This window comes from Malurus melanocephalus, unplaced genomic scaffold (genome assembly GCF_030028575.1).
Source record: "Malurus melanocephalus ecotype Western Australia unplaced genomic scaffold, MMel_1.1 scaffold_287, whole genome shotgun sequence".
NCBI lineage: Eukaryota > Metazoa > Chordata > Aves > Passeriformes > Maluridae > Malurus > Malurus melanocephalus.
Window position 1 is genome coordinate 802983 of NW_026623519.1, and position 19036 is coordinate 822018.

The window sequence follows — 19036 nt, forward strand, 5'->3', positions numbered from 1 at the left end:
ATGGGAGGAACCAGCCTAGAAGCCAGGCAGAGGGAAAGGAGCAAGGTTCACTCGCCAAAGAGCGTTTCACAGCTCACTCCTGTCGAAATTTAGATGGCTCTCATCTTTGCCTTTCTTTCCCAATCAAACTCCCACACCTTTTACTGAGACATCCCTAAGATGGCTGGCCCTTAAAGCCACCTTAGCTCACTAAATTAAGATGAAAACCATCCACCATACAGCTTTTTGCTGGCTTTGTGCTGAATCAGCCACTGAACAGTCAAATATTAAGGCAGTACACATGAAAGTAAAAAAGCAGAGCAAGCTATAATTTTTCTGGCAGCGGTAGGACATTAGATCAGTTTTTATCCTGCTTCAGGGAAACTCACAGTGTACAGAGCTRTTCTCAGTCAGACTCAAAAGCAACTCAACATCTGCAAAACGTGAAGCGACAAACACCACCTCTGCCCATTTTAATGAACACCAATACCCTTGCAATCCATTTGAAAAATGAAGCAGGGAACTGGAATGTGGTTGAGAATTCGACACAGGTTTTTTTACCATGTTAATTAAAGCACCCAAGCACTTTTCACATCACATTACAGAACAACTTGCTCCTGCTAAGCCATCAGYGTTACACCTCAGGCAGAGTATGCACTATGAAACCTACTGTTTTGGTACATTTGGCTGGAAAAGAGGGTGCAGTATTTTACCAAACACATCATGTACGTACCAGGGAGGGCAACATAAAACCCAGTGCTTTAGCACTCAAGACAGAAGGCAATGAGCTCTCCCACCAGCCATCACTGAAGGGGTTTCTGTGGCTCTCAACTCTGCCTGAGCACACTCTCCCAATCCATACCTACAGCCTGAATTTAATTTCACTGAGAACTGTCCTGTGCCCAAGTGCATCATACTCTCAGTCTCTGCACTCCAGGTGGGCTATTATCATCCTGGGTGCTTCACCTTGCTACGAGATCTTTGGAAGTCCCAAGTGTCTGATTCATAAAACCACAGAATAGTCTGGGTTCAAAGGGACCTTAAAGACCTTCCATTCCACCCCCTGTCACAGGCAGGGACACCTTCCACTAGACCACKTTCTTYTAAGTCCCATCCAATCTGGTCTTGGACACTTCCAGGGATGAGGCAGCCACAGCTTCTCTGGGCAGTCTGAGGCAGAGCCTCAGCATCCTCRCATGGAAYAATTCCTTCCCAATGTCTAATTGAACCCTGCCTTCTGCATCCCTAGAGCCTGCTCTTCTCCAGGCTRACAGTCTCATTCCACAGGCAGCCTTTCTTCTAATATTGTTTATGTATCCACTCGAGTGTCCTGCAGTCTCACATCAGCTCACACTTATGGCAGATGACATTTGTTTACACACATTTAAGCAGAAAAGCAGCTGGAGACAGGCAGCTCTTCYGAGTTTACAGTAGCATGATTTCCCTGAACAACTTTCAAGAAGTCTGAAGCGTACTAAGCATAACACTTTAAATTTCAGGTACTCCATCCTGTTACTTAAAACTGACCAATCAATGCTTACATCTGCTTTACTTTTCATTCTAATCTGAGCTACTCCGTTACCAGCAGATACAAAGAACCACAACTTTTCTACTCAACAGTAGTAGTCACCCACTAACTGTAAAGTGAAATTCTCACAAAGGTATGAAGATGACAGTCCAGATTCAACACCTTATTCAGATTCAACACCTGCTTCAAACAGCAGTTGCCACAAATACTAAAAACACACTGGCTCACAACATGCTAAAGCATAGCACTTACATTGGTGATTAAATGGAAAAGAAGGCTTGTTTGGGAAAGAGATCYCTGGTTTCATTTTAGATTTCTGATTTACTTTGCATTTGAAACTAAAGCTATCTACAACTTCATGCATTCAAATGTTACTGTGTGCATACAGGTTTTTTTAGAACTTATCTGAGATCCCCTCCTTATCAATTCCAGGATATACCTGCAAAGGCTGAATTGTTATTGCTGTATTTATGGAGAACATAGATATAAAGAGAATAAAATAATGACTAATTAGTATTCCTAGCTATCTATGGGCAAGACAAAAGCATTACCTAGGAATGCATCCACTAAACAGCTGATTCCACGCATGGCACGGAAGAATATTTGAGGCAGATGTTTAAGGCAGGGGTACTGATTCAGTTCTTGAGTCATCCCACTCACATTCAGAAACTGCTCCTGAAATTTGGGGGTAGAGCTAATAATGGCTGGGTTACTCAAATCCACAGGATTACTGCACACAAAAAGAGCAAAATATACATTAGTCAGTTCAATAACAGCTGTCAAGATTCTAAAATTACCTGAAGATGCAATAGTTTAAGGCATTTAAATAACACCACAATCCAGCACCCAACATCAACACATTTTAGCTGTTACTCCAGCRCAGGAAGGCAATTTTCATTTCCGTGGCTGGCAGTATTTAACTGCCTTCCTTTCAGACATGACCCAWACACACTGAATAATTTTAGTAAAATAAAACAAACCAGAGCATACACTTTCTAGACGAATTATTGCAGTAATATTAATTACTTATGAGATCTTTCAAACCCAGTTAAGAGTTCCTTACATTGTTGAAGTTATTCTAGAAAGGTAAGCAACAAATTAAATATTGTCAAACAGTGACAAGAAGGGGAGTGGACTGTAAAAGTCTGAGCAATTTTTCCTGACTGACTCAAATCCTGAAACAGGAAATCTGAAAATTCAAATTTGGAGACTACAGTACTGGTGATAYTAGTACTACAAATGAAGAAAAAAAATTTTTAGTTACTTAAGAAATACACTTTTAATAGTCTAACATTTATCTAGCTTTAACTACTAAATAGCATTTAATATGAATTGTTTAATATTCTGGCCACATAATATCATGTCCAAAAATCTTTAAAACAAAACAGAGCACTTGGTTCAGTTGTACATTTAAAAGATTAACACATCTGTTAAAATTAACTGTATAGATTTCTTCATAAAATTAAAGAGAAACACCATTTTAAAAATAAACTTTTGAAGGCTAAATTAAATACCCTGGGGAACAAATGGAAGTCGTATACATCTCTCAGAACTATTGTTCTGCTTTTCCTGTTTGCTATCTCAGAGAAACAAAATTCTATTCAACTCCTGTTATTCAGATCCTACAAAATGCCAAATAGCTAAAATAGCTTTTAATTAACTGATACCCCCAGTTTACACTTTGAAAGAGTCAGAACTCAAAGTTGAACAACACCACTCAAGGACTGCCCTGAACTGTTGTAGGGCACTGGCACAACAACTCTTATTTTATTCTGTTTAGGTGCTCAATCTTGGCAACCTCCAGAGAAATGTTTCATTTGTCATGCAAATGTATAGAGCTGATGCAAGGATAGGAACAATGGATGACTGTAATTACAATACCTCAGCATATGTAAAAAGCGAAACCAAGTTTGTGCAACGCACTCATTATCCATTTCAAGAGGAATCAGACCAGCATCTTCATCAGGAATTTTAAATGGAGGAAATGAAGGTCCATATGTAAAACGCAGCAACCTAGAAAGCAAGTCAGACCTCTCCTTCAGCTCAYACTCCAAAGTTATTTGAGCCCCAAAGTTATCAACAGCCCACAGGTGAGCACACAGACAACAATTCAACATTCCAAGTTTTCCTAGAGATCCCCATTTTATCCAATCACTCAACCCTCTTGCAGCTTTGGATGGGGCACTCCTAGATCCTTCCTAAAGCTCCAGCCAAACCCAAGAGCTGTTAAGATGTAACACCCCTCAGCAGCTCTCCTGTCCCTTAGCCAGAGGGGTCACCAATTATCACAGCCACAAGCACATCTGACAGCATATTACATGAGAAGGAAGAGGGGAAAAATTAAAAATAAAAAATAAGGAATTTAAGCCTTTACCCTCAGAGCTCTTTAGCTCAAGCATTTAATGACACTATCAAGTCATATTAGGTTACAGTTCTCAATTCCAGCTCATGACTGTTGACTGTACTGTAGCTCAKCAYCCTGAGCAGCACTCACAGTTGACCKACAWGCCATACAGGACCTGTAACCCACAATTTAGTGAGTTCTTCAAAACAGATGCACCACATCTGCCAGAGGCTGGGAGCTACAGACCAGCAAAGAGCAAACCCTCAGAGGGTCTCACAGTGATCCAGTGCCATGAGAACAATGCTTGGACAAAAGCAGACCTTTCTCTAGAAGAGCTGTAACTACCTGAAGAGTCACCAGTGACCTACAGTGAGCTCCTGCTATCTAACCTGACCCCTGCTTCATAGCCAGCTTCAMCAAAYTACARTTTAATTTCCCTGATCAATATAGAYTTGATGTTCTCYAAAGGAATGGAAGAGATAAGCATTGCACCTTCTCAATATCCCAGCATTCCCAGAAATCAGTCTGTGTGTCTTCCCTAAGCTAACTTCCTTGTAATGGTCAAGAAATGTCCCATACATCCTTGCTCACTTACAAAGCCATGTAGTTTTATAGAGATAAAGTCATTATAACTAGGAGGAGGAGAGAAGTAGTTCTATGGCTGACTCCTAAACCAAGAATTAAACAGGCTGAATTTCCATCTTCCACTTCTCACAGCACTGGGCACTACAGTAACCTGCAGCCAATTAACACAAGTGTCTGAATCATAGCCTGTTAATWGTACCTGGCCTGGATAGAAAAGCAAAAGAGCTTTAAGACATGAGGCCTCCTCCAGATGCAAAGATGATGAAGAATCCATTCAGTGCAGGAGCTGGTGGTGCAGCTGCAGTGACAGCTGCAGACTGAGCTCCCTGAAGGGAGTCTGGGTCAAGAGCCTGGGAACTGCTGAGCCTSTGCAAAACAAAGGGTATGGGACCTGTGGCCCAGCCAGGTGCTCAGACACTCAGAGACACTGCAGGAGCTGAGGACTAGGGAGGAAGAGCTGAGACTTACACGGGCTTGGACTGATCCCTTGGACTGTGAGGGGRTAACAGCCTGGGAGTCTTTTTTTTGGAGCTGCTCCTTGGAGACACCAACTCAAGCTGTTTCTGACTTACTGTGCCAGGAATAAATGGCTTTATGGAACAAGACATCTGAGACTCTCATGGGAAGCCTGGGGCCAAATCAGTGAGGAAACCTCACTGACAGTGACAGTGGGGAGTGCAGGAGTCGAGCAGGACACTCCTTGGCTCACTGGAGCTGCTGCTGCAAAGGGGCTTCAGTCCCAGCAGTTGAAGGTGCTGCTTGTGGGAGAGCGACTGCCAGAGAGTCTTGGGAATGGTCAGACTGGGAAGTTTCCTTAATACCAGAAATACACACATCTGTATCAGGTAGTAAATACTCTCCAGCCCCGTGTCCATCTACATTTAGTACCCAGAGGCATGATACCATGGTAGGTTTTTGCTGAGGAATTACCTGGCTCTGAAAGACCCAAAAGAGCCTAGCCCAACCCTATGCATGGTCATGCTCCACACCATTGCCTGGCAATGCAGCACACTGCTTCAGTTCTCCCTATGATTGCARGAAACCAGTTTTTCAAAGAGTATGGCCAAATCTTTAATGAAAAATGGTACATTTTCAAGAATGATGGAAGACAAATTTTAAGCCACACATCCAAGACAGATAAAATATACTTAAAGCAACCTTGATGGGTTAAAAGTTCTATCTATTGGTATGGGTTAAAAGTAGTATCTATTGGTATGACAACACAATCAAGACTCCAGTTTCATCCTGATATGAAATCATAGCTAAAGACACAAATTAAGAYTGCATATGTATACAGATTTCCAAATGCAATTTTCCATATGGTTTTAATTTCAAACATTTACTTTTWGCTTATTGCTAATAACTCAATTCACACTGTTTTCTAAAAAACCATTTACTAAAACATTAACTCTTTGAAGCTGGAGCTTAACTGAAATATTAAAAATGCAACTTAAAATACCACTGAACTTAAAGCCAGCCTCAGAGGAGCCTAATTTTCCATGTATCAGGCATAAACCAACATTACTGAACACAGATTAAAACATTCAAGAAATCCTGCAAATTCTTGTGCACCAACAGAACCAAGACTGTTAGTCAACAGTGAAAGTGTAGGCACAGTGCATGGTGCAGAACACTAACACATGTTTTGAGACAGAACTGTTCTTTTCAGATCAGTGAATCATAAAGTATTTTCTGTTGCGTAACACTACATCTAACAAGCTAAAAATAGCTAAAGAAATAGYGTGGGAAATACACAGAACTCGTATTGCAGCTTTATTTCCCACAGGTTTAACAAGTAGCTGCATAACCTGGAAAAACCCATCCACACTTCACATTTTGAGAGGTAACTCAAAGCAAAAGTTTTCAGAGTTAAAATAAACACATGCAGAAAAATACACTATTGAGTATTTCACAATGCAGCAATTTTAATGCATCTTTGAACTTTCACAGAAATGTTACTGGTATTTCAGAAGAGCTGGGATAAGACCCAGATCCTCTTACCAGCAATTAATTCAGTTCTTTCCTCCAAGAGGCTGAGATTTGTCCCACCAAGACTTCATACCAAAAAGACCTCAACATTAAGGGCAATGAGACTCCCCTCACTATTTAGAGCCTTCTACTACAGCTGAAACTCTCCTGCAACCCCTAGATGTGTGTTTCCTCAGTCAGTTTGCAGGTGACACTGAGGTGGGCAGTTGAACTGCTGGAGGGCAGGAAGGATCTCTAAAGGGAACTGGACATGCTGGATTAAGAGGCTGAAGCCACTCTATGAGGTTCAACAAGGCAAAGTGATTGGTCACAATAACCATGCACAGAGCTACAGGCTTGGGGCAGTGGCTGGGAAGTGCCCAGCAGGAAAGGCCCTGGGGGTGCTGATCRACAGCAGCTGAACAAGTGCCAGCTGTGCCCAGGTGGGCAAGAGGCCAAGGGCACCTGGCCTGTAGCAGCCATGGTGTGGCAGCAGGATCAGAACAGTGACTGTCCTAGTGAGGCACTTCCAAATCTCATGACAAGAAGGACATTGAGGGGATGGGAGAATATCYAGAGAAAGGAATGGAGGTGGGGAAAAGAATGGAGTACCAGGAGTAGCTAAGAAAGCCTGGGGGGTTTAAGCCAGAAGAAAAGAAGGCTCAGGGGTGACCTCAYTCTCTACAACTACATGRAAGGAGATTGGAGSCACCAGAGGGCTGGCCTCTTCTCCTAGGCAGCAAGGGACAGGACATGGRGAARTGGCCTCAAGTTGTGCCRGGGRWWMYTWRRWTKGRWKGRAAARGKTKKYMRGSMMYKGSYMMRGKTWMCCMMGGSMRKKGKKGRRKYMMCWRRAARSMWTWAAARRMMMSGGGRWKKKGSMMYTKGGGRMMWKGGKTWMYKGKKGGSYTKKYMMYKSCMRGGGRAWKGKTKGRMYTKRWKRWCYTWRRMMKYYTTTYCMAMSKWAAACAGTTCTATCATTTAATGATCCTCATTGTTCCCATACCAGCAAAGCTTGGTACAGCTCTTCTCCCCTAYTCTCTAGAGCAGAGGAGAGCATGTGGCCAGCCTCTGGCCCATTGCATCCTGACTGCCACGGCTGCCAGGCAGCCGTAACACAGTTTCAGCTCCACAGCATCGAAGCAGAGTCCAAGAGTCACCTCAGAGGCAGCAGCAYGAGCACTAACAAGCACCAAATAATTTTGAGAGGTATACTAATACKCTATACTAATATTCTTGAGTCATTCCTCAGGGCACGTGATGAAGTCACCRTGATGGAGAACAATACACACACACAACAAAGTGCTAGATATCAGAGAGGTGTTGAGCTTACACAGTAAGAGATGATCCAACTCTGATCTTCCCTTGCAGAACAAARGAATACACACACAATCCAAAGATACAGCAAGATCTCTCACTATTGCTTATTCACTTTTGATTGCTGCACATTCCACAAATAAGCAACTCCAAAACATGTATAACCATGATCATCCCCATACATGCATTAATTTCCATGGGATTTCTCCTACCTGGATGTAAGGGCACAGATGACCTTGCTCCACTGCTCAACTACTGCAGGATGATGTCGCCAGTTAGCCACCATCTCTTTGGCAGTTTTCCAGTAAGGAGGYGTTGGAAAGCACCGTGTACAAGCGAGTAGCCACACCTCAAACAGCACGCCAATTAATTTCTCAGCCAGATTCTCAGCAATGCCACCTTACCACAGAAATAAAGCACATCTTCAGTTAGTGTTCCAACTAAATAACTTCAAATATTTTCCCAAGGAGGTTTTGGTTAAAGTGCATAAAGATGAAGCTTATTTTTTCACCATTTTTAAGAGTGATTCTTGATTGCTTCCTACAGCCAGTTAGCCTTTATGGAAGACCAAATAGAGTAGATAAAGCCCAGCCACATGTGTTTAATAAGGGACAGCAGGAACTCACTGATCTTAGGCAGCTTCTATTACACTGAAACTTCTATTACACTGTCTATACTGAAATCTTTTTTTTTTTTTTAAGTAGTAAAACTGACACTACTATTTTGCACTAGGCAGGCTGAGCAGCAAGACAAAAGATTTTCAATGAAACAAACAGGGAACAACATTGTCTGAAACTGTTTCTTTATAAAACCACTGTCCTGCAAAAATACTTTTAGGCAAACTCAAGTCCAAATCATTCAGTCTTTTCTGGCAATGCTTTATTTTGGAATAATGAGGCAGAATTTTTAGGAGTGAACTATTGTGCTTCAGTAGCTCCCAAGAGCTTTTAATGGGTTCACCCATCCTGCTGGCAGCTGAACATCAGGAAGAGCTGAAAGATTTTCCAGTAATTGAAACAAATGGAAGATGAACATGAACCTTGCACAGTAGGAGCTGCTAGAAGAGTGTCATTGATCTGAAGAAGAAATAATAACAAAACCTCCCAGGTTTCTCTTGCCATAATTGTCGATTCATGAGCCAGCTTCTGGACAGCTTTCAAAACCTGCAAGCACAGTCTGATCTGACTGGATCCCGGGTCTGGCCTGCAAGAGAAGAAAACAGTGCTTGAGAAACAGAATATAAAGTGATGTATCCAATAACACTAACTTCCAGCAGTTACAAAAGGAAACAAATATTAYTGAGTGAGACCCAAGAACATGAGCCAATATGCTTCTGTGCATGTCACCTCTGTCTCYAGGCATCCTAACTCTGCCTGAATGAGCACAAGATGCACCACAACACTCTTGGCTATGTAACGCAGACTCAATGCCATACAGTAAGCACTCACTGAGAGCAAGCACAATCTATCATCTCAAAGAGATTTATCTATTAAACAATGGCAAACCCGTTGAGACATCATGAATTATTACATACATAATTTAGAAGTGACAAAACTAGGAGAACATATTGTTAGCAAATGAATTTAAATTCTTCCTAGTTCTCCTCGTTTCCAAATCAACTGTTATCCCTTCTTCCTTCCGTCTGACATTCCTATTTAGAGACTCCTTCCAGATCTTTTTCTGTAAATCCAMGCAGTTAGAAGTAAGGAAGAAAGGAAACAATTCCATATTTTCAAGGTTTTCCATGTAGTAATAATCAGATCCATACTAGCATTGCTGAATCACTCAACACAAAGTTATGAAGAACCAGCACAAAGCAGCATCMCCTCTTCCCATCAGTTAATCTGGACATGGCAGAACAGGCACAAAATAGTAATGTGATACATTCTGAACTGGATCTGAGGAYACTGGTAAAAAACCTGATGAAGCCTAAATTTTAAAGGGTGAAAGAGGAGCTTACAAATTAGAGTATGCAATACATGTATGACATTTCAACCCGTGGATTATTTCATTATCCCTCRCAGCACTCACTGAAGAGATGACAAAAAATCCTAAAAGTATTACCTTCCACTGCACTACTAAGCAATATTACCAGATTCCTACCGAACACTTCCTATGTGCTATAACCCACAAGTTATGTTTTGTGGCAAGAACCTCAAGAATGTGCTGGTCCACTAAACACTATCATCTTTTACCTTGATAGCATAATTGTTCAATCACAGTACTGGAAACAAGATTACAAGAAACAAGACAACATCCAATGCAAAACTGCAAACTACTAGCCACAATTCAGGACCTCAGTGGGTGGGCTGATGCTAGTGCTAGACTATAACTCCAAGCATGTCTGTAGAACAAAAAATTCTGGGACAAGCGAGCCCTGCTTAGATCCCTACTTTTTGCGTGACCAACAACAGAGCAGACTGGCTAATTCAAAATATATCCTTAACCAATATAGGCTTGAAGCTTCCAAGGCCGCTTCAAGACTTATTTCCCTAAACATTAAGAGAAACTATACAAAAAAAAAGAAAAAAAGGGCTTATGTGCAAACTAAGGGGATACTTCTGAGCCAATCTTGCTGGCAACTCAAAGATTCCTGTCCATCTATGACTTCCTCTTGTTTACACAGTTAACCCAGTGGCAAGCTTTGCTTGCACTATTTCTAGACTTCTAGATRTCTAGATTTCTACAGCTTTTGGCCACACTCCTTTCCAACAAATACTGCCCCCATGATTTCACATGAGAAGCATATGAAATTATTAAAAAAAAATATTTTGGCAGTTATATGCTCCATGGTCTCTCAAGCAACTCCAAACATTTTTGTTAGAGAGGACCCGGCTATCTGTACCTCACTCTCCTGGGGAGGCAAGACATGGGGAGAGTTCTCATATTTCCTTCCAGCAGTGTTTGTGGCACTGAAACTTTATCTGACAGCAGTAACAACCACTACTGCTTAAGACATCTTCAAGACCTCTTAGATATTCTAGGGTTGCCAGAAACGGAAAGCCTGGGAATTGCCTAGAGACTGCTCAAATACGTCAACCAAGTTTGTTTCTTCAGGGTGGACAGAAAGCCAGTGCTGGAAGAAAAGCCACAAACACCATCTCTCTTGTCACTCTGGCAGAGAGMGGAAAGGTAACTTGACTCACCCAGCTTTCACAGTTTCATTTTTCAGCACCACACCATTTCAAGGACTGAGCATGTAAACAWTTGATTCAGCTGAGCACTTAGCTGAAATAATCTATATACACCTGCTCTGTATGGGTGTACACAAGCTCCTGAGATGCCATTTACACTGAAGGGCCCTTCAGGCTGGTGCATTTCACACCTCACCTATACATTCCCCTCCAGATCAAAAATCTTCGCAACTCTGGGCCACCACTTTTAAGGCAGCCAAACCAACAGCTACATCGTTTCCAGGGCAGCAGGATGAGGAAGGAAGTTATTTTAACTGCAACCTTCCACAGGACATACGCTTACAAYAAAGGTTTAGTATTTTCAGCTCAAAAACATTTTTCCAGGAGACAGTTCAATGTAGGGTTGCTMTAACAGTTCCTGAATAAGYATTCRACATGAGCCCATCAGCAACCTSYRTCASTTGGGTAAACCCAGCCATTATTCTSCTCTTCCCCACCACAGACACATAAGACTGAGTCTTTGCTTTTATTCAAGGCAGGYGTGCACAGCTCAGTTCTGCATTTCATTTGCAGCACAGAAACTTGTTCTGTTGCTGGAGTGAATTCTGACCACAGCTCCCTGGAGGGCAAAACTTAAAAACATTGTAGGAACTTGAATGTCAAGTGTTAACAGAAGCAGCTGTGAAAAAATCAGTGTTTCAGATACGCCTCAGAGGCTCTTGGAAGAAAAACTATAGCACAGCTATACCATGAGGACAGTGTTTAAAATAATGATCTTTCAGCCCTCCCTGTCTCTAGGTCTTAATTATTTGATTCAACAGCTACCATGTCTAGTCTACYAGCCTACATCAAGGTCCAACAGTGATTTTGGGAGAGAAAGGTGAAGTGGCAGCTTGTGCCAACAGCATGCAAGAAGATGCATTACTGAGCTGCCTGCTACTAGTGCCCCCAGGTATGAGCAAGCAAGGGACCACAGAAACAACTATTTAGTGGACTAGTGAAGCATTCCTTCTCTGCTGTGCCAAGGGAATAAAGGATCCCAGACARCAGACTATATTCTGCACTTAGAGACAACCTCTTGCAGCAGTCTCACCCTTAAGCTTGCTTTCCTCAGACTTGTGTCCTTGCCTTGACCATCCTATAATTGGAATTAAAATACATTTTCACTACACATTAAGAGCAACAGTTGCTAGGGTAGGTGGTAGACTTGGAAGCAACCAATAAATAGTAAAGAATTTGCACAAGTTATTATTCAAAGTCCTGTACTAACAAAGCCTTCAGTAAAGTGCAGCAGAGCACTTTGAAGGCCACYGGCAGTGATACACTATTAATACCAATAAAAGCAGATGATCTGATTCACGGACATAACTTCAGATCAATGTTCAGTGTAAGTACTTTTTCAGGGGGCACTGTTATTTAACCTTACTCATCCAGTACATATGTCCAACAGMAGCAGGTAAACTTGTCATAAACTACAAACAAGGTAAGGATGTTTRAGCACTCTGACAATGTAGCTGTGTCCAAGACCTARAGACATGTCTATCTCAACACCATCATCCAAAGATGTCAGGCAGCAAGCACTCCACCACGGGATTCCTTCAAAACTACCAGTGAAGGACAGCCATAACCACATCCATTTAACAGGCAGCAAGATGCAGGCACASAGTAGTCACTTACTGCAAGATCCTTTAATATATCACAAATATGGTCAAATGTTGAATAACATGAGTTGGGACTGCCATGATGTGCTCTTACYTTACAACTAAAAGCACATGGTCACACAGTGATTGATGGTCTTTCCCCCTACCCCCCAGTCATCCAACAGAGATAAATCCTGAAGCTCTTAGGACAGTAAACATTCAAGTCTACAAACCATCAGTGATTCTACTTACCTAAATACAGCAKCAACAACTCAGTTTGTTACTGAAAAATTTTTGAAGAAACACCTTCCTCCYAAGCTTGCAGCAATAGCAGTCTTCCTTTGCTCAAGAGCCTCCATGCCTCACGAGTCCTCTGACAGATTACCTGCTGACTATAGCCTGGAATCCCTCAGCCTCCTGAGCATCCCAGCCCTAACACTCACCTTGGTACAAAGAGATTTTGGAGATGTTTGAGAATGCTTTGAACATAAAGGTTTGGTTCCTTAATAACAGGTAAAGGAATGGAGTCCTTAGGTAACACAAGAGCCATAATCCAATCTGTATACACATCCACACAATATTTCACAGTATCGCCGTCCAAAGGGAGGGTCAGTCCGTAACAAACTACCTCCATAGTCCATTTTACCTACCAAACACAAAGCAAAAGTTATTAAAAATAAACATTTGGAAGTACTGGTCAGAGCACATTAGTTCTAACTCTAAAAGAAAACCAAAGCAAAACAAAAAAAAATTGTAGTTAAGTTGTATGGGCAATTCTGTTTAACATATATCAACATATATTTCATGATATTATGAAGAATATGAATAAATGGCAAATCACTCTCTAAATCCTGAATCTCTTAAATCTAAACTTAAAACTCTTCAGAACATATAAAAGCTGCTGGTGAAAGATTTTCAAATTCCATTAAATATTTGTACGATACAAAGACTTTTTTTTGAAGTCAATACTGTTGCTTCAAAACTGAAGGTAATTAGAAAGGTTTTGTGCTAAATGATAAATTCCTTGGTACTTACTTCTTTGTCTGTTTTTAGTAAACTCTCACTTCCAACAGATGATGTAATTAAAGCTTGTCCAAGAGGACGCACCACTGCATTTGCCACTTCTCTCCCCACATTCTCAGGATAGCTATGAAGTACACTGGTATTCCCCTGATCATTTTGAATGACAAGATGCAAGGATCTCCACTCTGAGTACATAGTGCCTCTATGCTATAATCCAAACAACACCTGGGGGGCAAGGAAGAAAAAAAGACAATTAGTCAAAATGTCTATGATATGAGTTAGCAAAACTGAGGCCCTTGTAAATTCAAGATACATGTCCATTTCATACATTTGACAACCCGGAGAAGATGGCAACAGTTATTCCTCGACCTTAGTATGTTTTTAACACGGACAAGCTGTAACATAGCTCGATTACAGACATTTCAGCAAGTTTCAGCTCAGGACTATCAGCACATTTCAGATACTTAAATTTGAGAAGCGACTTCACCTCATACTTCTGCTTGCACCATTTCTGCAGGAGAGATGATCTCATTTACATGACATATTCAGATAAGAAGAAAATGGTTCTACAAGTATTCTACTCATAGAAGCAATGGCTGCAATTCATCCCTTGTTCCCTTCTTCACCCTCAACAGCAGTTAAAAATAGATACAGGAAACTTCCAGGAAAACTTCAGTCACCTCAGAAGACAAAAATTCAGCCTCTTTTACATTCATAAGATACTTCTGCAGAAGGCATTACTCAATACTGGTAGCTTTTAGAAAAATGCCATTGAGTGATAATGAAGAGTCCCCTTTTTTGCAGTGAGTTCAGGACTGGATGAGCCTTAGGGAATCACTAGGTTAAATCCAGTATCACTTTACAGTTTCATTACATCACATACAAGTTCCAAATCTATGGCATTGGGGTGCATTTCAAATCCTTCTACCGTCAATACACACAGAGTCACTCCCTGAAAAAAATCTACATTTGTCCCATAGATTCCAGACAGAAAAGACACTACAAAATTTCCCAGGCAACGCTCTCAGAACTAGACACAGTTCTCTGTTCAGTAACCATCCCAGCGCAACTGCAGGTTTGCATTTCCTCTCCCTGCAGTTTGAGATCAGGAAGCCACAGTGATCATGAACTAATCAGGCTTTTGCAGTGATGGGGGCTTGGGCTGGGTATTTTGGCATTGTTGTGAAACTGCAACCAAGAGAGGTGATTAGAGCAGCAAAARTTAAGCTGTGCTCCCACAGTCCTTCTCAGGCAGCATCATCCTCGTGTCCCAAGCAGTGGCTCATGCTGCACAGAGAGCACCTATGTGCAGTACACGGGCAGGGCTGGGAGCCCAGCCAGAGTCCCCTGCCCCGGGAACAGGCATCCCATCATGGGACTGCACTGGGCAGCTCAGGGACACCCACCATGCACAGCCAGTTTTGATCCACACATGAAACACATCCAGAGATCTGATCTAACTCAGATGAGAAACAGCTGTGCCAACACAACAGCACAGTGAGGACCCAGGGCAAGAGAGGTGGCAGAAACAACCCTCTTGACAGCAGAATGCTTTGTACAGGCTCATGACAACATTAAACTGCTGCTCAAGCAAGTGCTACCACAGCAGCCTGAGCCACTAGAGCTGGGACTGTGCCATCTGCCAGTTCCCTTTCCTCCTCTCCCACCAGAACCGGCAGTCTTTTATACGTTATCAAAGCCAGTTGACTATGTGAACAAGGAAAACAGGGCTGGCACAGGAGAAAAGCAAGAMATGTTCAAGAGACGCATCTCAGATCAAATCAAGCGGTCACAGAAGGCACTCCAAGACCAGTTTGCCAGCTACGCTTACCTGGCACAACTTGGAAGCCAGTTACTTATACAGAGAATATTCTGAACACTGCCCTTAGACATTCCTTGGCCCAAAACCAAACAAGAAGCCTGGGACAAGCCACCATTTAAATAAGCCTGCCTATCTAGCTGACTCCCTGAAATTTTATACCCAAAACCTATGCAAAAAGACTCATGATTCCCTTTGAGGGAGAAGGAAAAGTGAGGCAGCAATGGTCTTCCAAACTACATCCTTCCTGCTTTGAGGCAGCAATGGCATGAGCTCAATCTGATAGTGAGTTAACCAGTGCAACAGCAGCCTACAGAAAGTACAACCTCTGCGTCCTTCAGGCACCTTCCCTCCTCCGGGGGCAGAGGCAGGGGGAATGCTCATGTCACTGCAATCAAAACCCTTAGGCTTACAGAAAAATGGCAACTCCGTGACACAAAAAAAAAGTCACAYACACACACAAACCCCAAAACCAAACTAAACCAAAAACCCAAACAAAAAAATCAAAGAGAAAAACGACACAAAAGTAAAATACCAAACAAAACCCACAAAATCCCAATCCTCAGTGATGGCTTCAGTCGCTGCTTAGCTTCACTATCTAGGTTTCCATACTGCTATCTTTCCCTTGCATATCCTATAGCCACAGACACTCTTCATCTTCCCCTTTCTGTCCCACCTGAACACCATCTCAGCCTTCAGCTTGTGTCTGGAGTTAAAGCAGAAGGGACAAAAGTGAGATATTATCTGCTTCACAAGACTTCCCCCTCCCCTCTCAGCTCCACAGCACTCTGYCTCTACCCCCAGAGCAGAGACCCTTCCCCTTGCCCCACAAGGSAAGAGGGGAAGCACTCTCCACCCTCTCCTCTGACACAAATTCATTAGAMGCATGTAACCCTGTAAAAACATTTGAGGAAGGTTGGTTTAAATAAACAGACTTGAAGCAGCATGTCCTTCCCTTACCTGCCCTCCCACTGGCAGTGAACAGTTCAYGGCTGGAGCTTACCAGTGTGTGATAAGCACAGCACACTCACTGTGGCTGCCCTCAGAGCAGGCTGCACAGGTATGTGGAAGTGCTGCACAGCGCAAGCAAGCAGCAGGGAATGCCTATGTAGGAGCTTTCTCATCTAGAAGAAAAAACTCAAAGGACAAGGAATCCCAAATTCTGTTGCATTTTAGAAAACCTTCATTGTGCTAGGGCAGGGGAATGCGACAATCACCTGCCTTCATGCAGCTCCCTGCCATGATGAATCAAAGATGCAAACTTCTGGTTGACCCACACTTCTGAGGAGTAGCACTTTTAAGATATAGCAAATATACAATATACCATGTTGACAAGGTTTAGCAGCAGGACAACCAAAACAGCTGGTACCACACACCCACAGCCKGCTGCCTGATATTCATATATAAATTTAATGATCAGCCTATTTAATGCATCCTATTAATATCTGAGGCTTCCTTTGCTCTTGCTGTAAAAGAAATCTTCTATTAGTCTTAATAATACACAAGGAATACTGAAAGAAGTAATTGATTCAGATGCAAAATCCTTATGAAGGGGATTTATAGGATATCAATCTATTCACCCCCTACATTTAGCAGCCAAAAGTTTTTATTTGCAAGGACTAGAAGTTATTTTTTGTTCAAGACTCCAACTGTCACTTGAATTGGAAATGGCTGCAATCTGTCAGGATTGGAGTATCACTAAATCCATCCAGTATGCACAGCATCTTCTAACTGGAGAAGAATTAAAAAAGGCTGGAAAGTCTCTGCACAACAGCATTTGAGACAATATTCCGGACAGCTTCCACACACTGAGAGCTTCATAACTTAGACAAAAAGCACCTAATGCTGTGCAGCAGCAGGACTCCCCCCCTTCCAAGAGGCTGTATTTGTCATTAACTACTGAGGCAGAAACAGCAAACTGAAGGCCAAAAAAGCAACTGTCACACCACACCTGATTTTGACTTCTGTTTTTGCAATGCTTCTGTATTTCAGCTTCAATAAWGCACCCTCACTGGCCCAACGAACAACTCCCAAGTTTCATGAAGCTGAATATTCACATTTCACACACACATATGTCTTACTGTGTTTCAAATCACTAAGGACTCTCAGAAAGCTTAAGATTAAGAAGGGGGGTGAAAAGAATAATAAATAAACTCCTGATGTTCACCAAGCAAAAGTTTCACACACTCTTGTATGCTGTATGCTCACTGTATGTTTCTGGAGGTTGCACTAAATAAAACAWCCCCACAATCTCACAGAGAGACCTGGAAAGAAATTGCCAGCATTAAAACAAGGAAAACACAGAAGACATGTGAAGCTAAAATATTTATAATTTACTAGGAAACTGAGAATTAATTCAAATATTCCCTAGGATGGTAAATAATCTGGGTTTCAATGTATTTCTTCCCAACTGTTTCAGCTTAGGAAAATCAGTAGTTAACACCATATAAACCACTGAAATTGGATGTTTCAGCATTTAAGACCCAAGATCCTCAGTTCTCAAACACTGCACAAGCCAGTGAGCACAAAAGAATTCAACAATGAGCCCATAAAACTCAAAAAATAAAGTTCTACTTTCAGTTTCCAAGRACTTAATATGAAAAGCTGCAGCCAAAATATTTAAAATCCTGTATCACTAAAGTTAGACAGTGCGAATTACTTAACTAAACAGAGCCACGTTCTGCAGTTACTTTGAAGGAAATGTGCAGGAGCTCCGAGCCTGAAGCTGAAGTGTTTGGAGTGTGTGCAGGGGAGAGGTCAGGGAATCAATACCCATGTACAGAACAGTTCCTCAGACAATGTGCACTGAGGGAGGGAAATGCTGGGGCAAACATGARCATTTAGCCTTTGGTGCTCAGCAGCTTCATATGTAAAATGAAGTGTTTTCCTGCAATGGAAAAGAATTTCAAGCACAAAGACAAGCTGTATCAAAAGTGGATCCTTCTTGGCTCTTATTAGAACCAAAAAGCAGAGCAGAGCCAATAGTTAATAGTACAAGAGACACAAAGACCATCAGCAGAGAGATGTTCAGGGAAGACTGAAAGCCTAACTGAGAGCCTAAACCAGAGAAGCAGCTACATAAAAGGTCTAAATCAAAGTTCTGRGGTATCACATATGCTTGATAAGCATTTCCAGGAAAACAAGAAARCCCTCTTGTTTAACATGACCTCTCCTACCTAACAGTGTTGACATCCACTCTCTAGAGGAAATAACTCTTGCCAGAAAGCCATCCTGCCACAACCCACCTTTCCCCAAAGCCCAAACCAAAGAGGTTATGAGCAATTTTTCTCAGCCCTGTGACATTCTGAGCGGGAACATCTGCCATATGCYCACTCATCCCACTGCCCTTCAAGTTCACATTGGAGAAGGTGAGGTAGATCTAGCTGAGACTAACTACACCTTTGGTATTAAGCTTACCAGACTTGAGGAAGCACCGGCCTTCTGGTAGCTCACCTTTGAAACCATCTAATTGGTCAGCTCTGCCTAAAGCATGCACTGTGTGTAAAGGACAACAGGCAGTGCAGAGAACAGGTGAAAAATAAAAATGGCAAGAGCCAAATAGAAGACCTATCTGACAGAAAGACCAGCAGAAAGTTGGTATTTTAAGTATTTTGTTACAGAATAAACAAATATGCACATCAAAGTTACTGTCAAAAAAAAAAAAAAAAAAAAAAAAAAAAAAAAAAAAAAAAAAAAAAA

The 19036-nt window shown here is 41.9% G+C and overlaps 1 protein-coding gene across 1 annotated transcript in view; it reads right to left on the reverse strand.

Moving 5' to 3' along the window:
* The window catches only part of RALGAPB (Ral GTPase activating protein non-catalytic subunit beta), a 63899-nt gene that overhangs the window by 43337 nt on the left and 1526 nt on the right, over positions 1-19036 (reverse strand). The window contains exons 2-7 of the mRNA XM_057376713.1: positions 13531-13743; positions 12939-13141; positions 8761-8924; positions 7934-8120; positions 3389-3520; positions 2059-2237 (exon numbers count right to left, since the gene is read on the reverse strand). Coding sequence (XP_057232696.1) covers positions 2059-2237; positions 3389-3520; positions 7934-8120; positions 8761-8924; positions 12939-13141; positions 13531-13713 — 1048 coding nt within the window. The 5' untranslated portion in view covers positions 13714-13743. The remainder of the gene's footprint in view (positions 1-2058; positions 2238-3388; positions 3521-7933; positions 8121-8760; positions 8925-12938; positions 13142-13530; positions 13744-19036) is intronic.